This window comes from Siphateles boraxobius, unplaced genomic scaffold (genome assembly GCF_051911475.1).
Source record: "Siphateles boraxobius isolate OS27281-9 unplaced genomic scaffold, OSU_SipBor_1 120, whole genome shotgun sequence".
Classification (NCBI taxonomy): domain Eukaryota; kingdom Metazoa; phylum Chordata; class Actinopteri; order Cypriniformes; family Leuciscidae; genus Siphateles; species Siphateles boraxobius.
The window spans coordinates 1697501-1705000 of record NW_027508723.1 but is presented as its reverse complement, the minus strand read 5'-3'; the positions used below and the strand labels follow the sequence as shown (position 1 = coordinate 1705000).

Below are 7500 nucleotides of genomic sequence, written 5' to 3'. Positions count from 1 at the left end.
TGAGTGAGTGAGTGAGTGAGTGAGTGAGTGAGTGAGTGAGTGAGTGAGTGAGTGAGTGAGTGAGTGAGTGAGTGAGTGAGTGAGTGAGTGAGTGAGTGAGTGAGTGAGTGAGTGAGTGAGTGAGTGAGTGAGTGTGTGAGTGAGTGTGTGAGCGAGTGTGTGTGTGAGCGAGCGAGTGTGTGCAGCAGCTGAGTTTAATGTGTCTTTGTCGCTGTGTTGCGTCAGGATCGTGTGGATGTGGTGAACCGGGTCTCACAGGAGCTGGAGGAGGCCAGTGTTGATCCTGACCGAGACTCGCCCGTCTCTAACCCCGCTTCTGCTATTAACACTGAGTGTGTTGCTGATAACGCTGCCCTGCAGGTGTGTGTGTCTTAATGCCAGTCACCTGACCTGCGTTTCAAAACCATCACTGGGTGTTTGATGCCGTCGATGTTGTCAGATCACTGGGCTTTGAAACACAGCCATTGTCCGTTTGTGTCTTTTAACCGTTCACATGTTGTTTGCTCATGTTTTTAATCTGATCTATGCATGTCATTTAATGCAATGCATTGCTTTGTCAGGTGTTTTCTTGTGTTGTCACATCCTTGTTTTGCCTCTCAAGTTTGTTTTTTTCATTCGTATGTTTTTCCAGCAGAAATACGCAGCTGATGCAAATGGCGATGAACATCCTCTGGAAGATAAAAGGTGAATTTGTTCTTTATTTCTGAACAATATGGGCATTATACCGCGAAAACACAAAACAATCACAGCCAATCAGAAAGTTTGATATTTTATAAAGCGCAACAGTGATCGCTCAGTTTCTGGAGATATTTTCACTTTCATTTTCTAAAGATGCCAGGGTCCGAAATTAACTTTTTGGCTCACCTGCCACAGGGACTGGTAGATGAAAAAATCCACCAGCCAACTATATTTTTTTACCGGCCAAAATAATAAACAGCCTTTTTGTGTCACATATACATTAATTTCAGTACATTTAATTGAGATAAGTATTATGTTGAATGAATAAGAGTACATAGAAGTCAAATCAGAGCAACAAATAGTAAGAAGATGTGAGCATGGAACTAGTGCTCATAACACTACATTTGAAGTTTTTGTAAAACTATCAGATACTTTACCGAAAGTAAACATTTTTACCGATTAATACTATCAGTTAAACAAAAGTAAAAGTAAAAAAAAAGTCATGGGGTGCGTCGACACGCACCTAAAGACATATTTCGCTGAGCAAGCACAATGAAGCAAGCGAAAAGTAGTAGCTACTGTGTGGGACCATTTCGACAGAAAGGGCGACCAAGTTACTTGGAAAATATGCTACGCGGTATTAAAATAGCAGTAGGCCTAGTGCAAGTACAATGCAATATCACTTGCGAAGCAAACATCCACAAGCAAATGAAAGGCGCTTTCCGAAGTTGGCCACTCTAGCGAGACGTTATCTCTGTATTCCCGGAACATCTGTGCCATCGGAGACCCAGACTCACCCCACATCATGTAGACATGTTGCTTTTTTAAGTAAAAACTAGACAAGCTGTGGATTGAGGTAGGCCTGCTATTTTTATTTGACGAAGGTTCACACACGCTTCTTGAGTAGGGGTGGGAATTGGCAAAAATGTGACGATTCGATAGTATTGCGATATTTGGGCCACGATTCAATATTATTGCGATTCTCAATATATTGCGATACAGCAAGTATTGCGATTCGATTCTGCGATTTTGCGATTCACGTTCCCCATATTATTCAAAGGCATTACAAAAAATTAGGAAAATAAGACCGCTCACCTCACTTTAAATGTCACATTTAATTCTGTAAACATTATCTTCTACACATTAACTGAAGTGCAAAAACTGAAAAACTTGTTCTTGAACATTCGGGACACATTGCAACACTGGTTTCATCACTTGCCCACCGCGGCACCGCAACAAAAACAAAAAAAAAGTTTAAAGCGTTAAAAATGTTTAACGCAATTACGCAGTATCCGTTAAATCCTGCCTGTATTACACACACACACACACACGACCCACAGAAAAGACGCGCGTCAGTATCAAGTTCTCTTTCGGGCTTGAACAAACCATAACACACACAAATTATGCCAAAATGTCAGTTTTGTCGAGTGTTCTCATAAGAGCAATCTTGAATTATTTAAATAAACGTAGAGATTTGTGAGAAAATGGGACATGTGTCAGATCGCGTCTCTGTCCCACATTGCATTGCATTAACGAATGTACAGCTTATGTACGCTCAACGCCTGTCACTCACTCGTTTTCATTCACTCCTTCAAGTGAACAGTATTAGTGGACTAACGTTAACTTAGGGAATAGGCCTAACTTAGCGAATGAGGGTTTAGAGGGCGATTTCAACCCATGTTCTCAAGCAGTGAAAAATAGAGGACAATGACAACGCGCTGACAGACAAGACCGAGCAGGTAATATTTAATATGAAACAAACAAAACTCACTGAGCTCCCAGCACATAAATTAAAATTATTTAAATACAATAGAGTAACATAAAGCAGACATATAGAGTAACATAAACCTGAGAATAATCATAAAACTGAAATTTACCCACACTTTCGATTTGAAAGATGCGGAGCGTCGTGTACAACCGTAATACTGAAGCCATTTTCATTTGAATTTGCTGTCGAATGTACGACAACAAAGCACCGCAACAAGCGCCACCTTGTAGATGTAATACGCAAATGTAAATGATCAAAGTAAACTCTGAGAAAACCGGAAAGTAAAACAGATAATTTTATAATTAAATATCGCAATACTTTGCACTACTGTATCGATATAATTGCGTGCGCAAAATATCGCGATACTGAACAGAATCGATTTTTTCCCCCACCACTATTCTTGAGGCACACACAAGGTCTCTCCGTCTCTGCAGTGCGCGCGCTACACGGTTTGGAGCACAGTATGAGCACGCTCTTTCTCGCTCGCTCTAGATTCCTGGAGATTTGAACTAATTTGCGGGCATCAGGGAGCCGCTATCAATATGCGGGAGACTCCCGGAGCTTCCGCGAGACTTTGGATGTCTGGAACATTCAACCGACAGTGTGGCGGATAGCCTTTTGAGATTTACTCGCCAAACGGAAAATCTACCCGCATTTGGCGCTTGGCGAGTGTTAATTTCGGACCCTGAAAGATGCATTTAACAAAATCTTCAGTAAATAGTTTTAAGCCTTGAATCAAACCAACCAGCTCTAAGGCGAATCACAACACAGAGAACAAGCTTTGATTCACACAGTGTTATTTTAGTGTCACTGACGTACTGTTATAGTTTTTACTAACTATGTGAAATAGTTTTTAATTTTAGTATTTTTTTTAAATCTGCCTATAGTTGTGACTAATTTTTAAGTTTTTGTTATTTTAGTACATCAAGTTAAATTAAAATGATAAATGTTATCTGGACAACTGGCTGAAATAGTGTTTTTTATATTTAATTTATTTCAGTAATAATAATAATTAGTAATAAAGTTTTTTAATAGTTTTAGTTAACTATAATAACCCTGGATTCAAAGTGTTGAAGGCAGTATCATTTTACTATCATTGAGAGTATTATAATTTATTTTATTTTATATTTTTTAATTTTTAATTTTGTTTATTAAAATTGTGTTGTTATATTTACATACATTTTTGTTGTTACATAATGTGTAATTACATGTATTAAATTGTTTACATACATTTTTGTTATATTTTGGTTTCATAATTAATAGTTAATTTTGTTGTTTTTGTTTTTTTAAAGAAAAATGCCTAAATAGTTTTTATTAATTTTATTTCAGTTTTAGTTATTTATTATAACAAGTTAAACTAAATGAAAATGAGAAATTTAACTAGCTGAAATCAAATACATTTCTTTGTTTTTATTTTTTTATTTTTTTTAATGCTTTAGTTTCAGTTAAAGGGGTGGTTCAGGATTTTGGACATCGGACCTCATTTCCAAGTTATCCTGGGTGTTATTTATCAGTGGAGACAGTTTTCAAAAATGTTCATCCAGTCCTTTCAGTTGCATAGTTCGCCGGTGCTAGGTTAGCTAGCGTGAGTCAACGGTATGTGGTAGTCTGCCATTAAAAACAGTTTTACCCACTCCACAGTACACCAAAAGCAAATAAATTATAACGCCAGACTATTGTTGTAAATGTCTGTTAAGAGAATAATTCTAGAAATCAAACTACTCTTGCATCTTCATCTCCACTGATAAATAACACCCAGGCTAACTTGGAAATGAGGTCCGATGTCCAAAATCCTGAACCACCCCTTTAACTATAATAACCCTGGTCAAAGGCAATGAACTATACATGCAATTTATATATATATATATATATATATATATATATATATATGTGTGTGTGTATACAGTGCCTAGCATAAGTGAACACACCCATGGTAAAGTTGACTAAAAAGAGGAATAAAAAATCTTATTTTGGAAATTGATCTTAATGCCTTCATTTTAAAAATGAGAAAAAAATCCAACCTTTAAGGAAACCAATTTCCTTTGTATATGAATAATGTATCGTAAATAAATAAATGTTCTTCCTTAAAATACAGGGTGCATAAGTCAGGACACCCCTATGTTAAATTCCCATCGAGACAGCAGATTTTTATTTTTAAAGGCCAGTTAATTCATGGATTCAGGATAATATGCATCCTGATAAAGTTCCCTTGGCCTTTGGAATTAAAATATCCCACATCATCACACACACTTCACCATAACTAGAGATCTGCATGGGGAACTTTCCATAAGATCATCTCTCAATGCAAGTCAAACCAGCTATTAGCCTAACTGAAAGAACACCATGCCGATCTCTAGGTGTGATGAAGGGAATGTGATGATGTGGGATATTTTAATTCCAAAGGCCAAGGGAACTTTTATTCCTCTTTTTAGTCAACTTTAGCATGGGTGTGTTTACTTATGCTAGGCACTGTATATATAAACACACACACGCATACAAAAATAGAAGTAGACTCCAACCAAAGACAAAACCTCAGATTTGCATGGAGCATGTAGCTTGCTGCTTTATTCTGTCAGTTCGTACACCGTCAGAAATACTGTTGATTCTATAAATGTGTAGTATGTATATGTAATGGATGTTTGGTTCATTGTAACACTATATTGTGTTTGTGTTGTCAGGCCGCTGTCGTCCACAGAGAGCCTGAGACAGCTTTCCCAGCAGCTCAATGGACTTCTGTCTGACGTGAGTCTGCTGTCATGTCTGTGTTTGGGTGGATTATGATGTTATTGGCCGATGTTATTTTCCCTGCCCTGCTTGGTTACATCAGCAGAAAAGTCATTTCTGAAGTATTATTTTAATGAAACAAAGTTTTTTGTTTTTTTTATTAAAGCTCCAATCCGTAACTTTTTTTGGGTCAAAAATATCCAAAATACATTTTTGAGCAAGTACATAACCAGCCAGTGTTTAAAACTCAAAGCGGTAAGCTTTCTGCGGGAAATTCGAGCACGTGTTTGTGTCATTACATCACATCTGTACACATAAAGAAGAGTCTCGACTAGTAGGCTACGCGTGTGAGGATGTTTGAGGTGGAGATTTCTAGGCTTTTCTCACAGCACTTAATTTATATAAGATATAAATAAGATATGATTAAATGTATTAATTTGCTGGCGGATCCAGAAACGTTCAAATAACAATCATCAGTGACAACTGGAGATTCACCCGCTGTAAAATGCAAAAGACTTCGGACTTCGGAGTGACTACAGAAAAAAAACATGTTTATGTTTAACAATCATAAACATCTGAAGAGCATTAAATGTAGTCACGCAATGCCGATGTTGTTGACATTAACAATTTGAGAAAGTATAATTTGCACGGTTTGACGTGATATGATAAGCGATTGTTAGATTTAATCAGCACGATTTACTGCAATGCTTTTTTTCCCTTAGTTGGTCACAACAAAAGTGGATGCTACTTGTTCAGAGGACATTTTCTGGTGGAAATTATTATGTTGGTCATACTTCCAAAAAGTATATCTGTGATTGTGAATGCCAGTATCCACATCAGCGTGGCGACTGACAGACGCACACTCTCCTCAAAACATTTGATTAATCCGCGCTGTGCCGTGCCGAGGCACAACTTTATCCACGTTGATAATTCTGCGAATAACTGCAATTGCAGATTTCTAACGGAGATGGCGACAAAGAGTAAAAACTACGGACTGCAGCTTTAACATGCACAGATGAATCATTGGCAATGAGGCCAATAAATTTTTTTAAGATAGTAAATTATCTATTTTTCATATTTTTATTTATATTTTTATGCATGATAATCATATTTGATATGATCTTAACTTTTAGGAACTAAACTCCAATGGTTCCTCCCAAATTAACCAATTATATTTTTTAATTTACATGCATTGAGCGAGTTACAAAAAAGAACAAACATATCATGATAGAAGCTTTTTAAATTCTTATCTAACACTTGTAAAAACCCCAAATATCAACCATTTCAGGATGAATTAATATAATGATTCAAGACATTCAATTAATTTTTGTTGTGTGTAAACGCTAATTGTTTTTGTATTTCCATCTTGGGTGAAATGCAGTCATCAACATACATTAATGGAGACAGCGATCCACCGGCAGTCAACGAGAAGGAACTGGAGGTATTCGATATGTTTTACTATTAATTCACCGTTTAACATAAACATATATATTTTTAAAGTATATGTGCTGAACTGTATTGCTGTACTGTCAGGTAGTTTAGTTTAGTCTGAGGTTTATAATTAACACTCCATACGGTCACTAATCTCACTCAAGCAGGATAATATTATTGAAGTTCTTACGATGAAAACAGCTTGAGGTCTATAGGGGTTTACAGTATTGGCTGATTTGATGGTCTATGAGCATCAGTCACTTGATATAATTTTCACAACTATATCCCAGATGATTCCTTCATGGTTTACCGACAAGTTTCCTTCATTGTTTATCAAGAACAATTTGAAGTCCCCCTTTAGTCAATAATTGTATCCTTTAAAACTCTTTTGATCACCAAAATGAGATATTTAAATGATTATTCCTTGAAAAAACATTTCTTCATGCCTATTAATAGCTTGAATGTAACTCGACACCCTTGCCTTATTTAGTATGCGTGATTCTATGAATATGCAAATGAGCCCCGCCTCCACTCACTCAGCTCAGAGATCCACTCGTTGACGATCACACGTTGATCTGATTGGTTACAAAGTCGTTTGTGACGTCAGAAACACCAGCGATTTCAAAGTGTGTTTTTGAGAGACTGTCTTTGGTTCACTGCAGTTTTAAAGAGAAAATACTCAGCAATGCTGTCGACTTATGAATTTACACATGGTTTGTCTTAACTGTTGCCATTATATTTTTTAAACAATAATATCTTAGTAAAAACCTAAAGTAATATTGACAAACTATATTTATTTGAATTACAATCTCTAGTTTTCATATTTGGTGGCTGTTTTCTAAAATAAATTACAGAGCAGTAATAATTTATCAATTTGCAACAAGAATATTTCATATTCA

The 7500-nt window shown here is 36.4% G+C and overlaps 1 protein-coding gene across 8 annotated transcripts in view; it reads left to right on the top strand.

Annotated features, from left to right (window-relative positions):
* Nucleotides 1-7500, top strand: part of golga2 (golgin A2) — a 42593-nt gene that overhangs the window by 9319 nt on the left and 25774 nt on the right. For 2 of the 8 annotated variants that reach the window (XM_077222471.1, XM_077222470.1), the window contains 4 exons: nt 226-360; nt 635-684; nt 5125-5188; nt 6552-6611. In XM_077222471.1, coding sequence (XP_077078586.1) covers nt 226-360; nt 635-684; nt 5125-5188; nt 6552-6611 — 309 coding nt within the window. Of the gene's footprint in view, nt 1-225; nt 361-631; nt 685-5124; nt 5189-6551; nt 6612-7500 lie in introns of all 8 variants that reach the window. The other 6 variants (XM_077222472.1, XM_077222469.1, XM_077222473.1 and 3 more) reach the window with 3 other exon arrangements.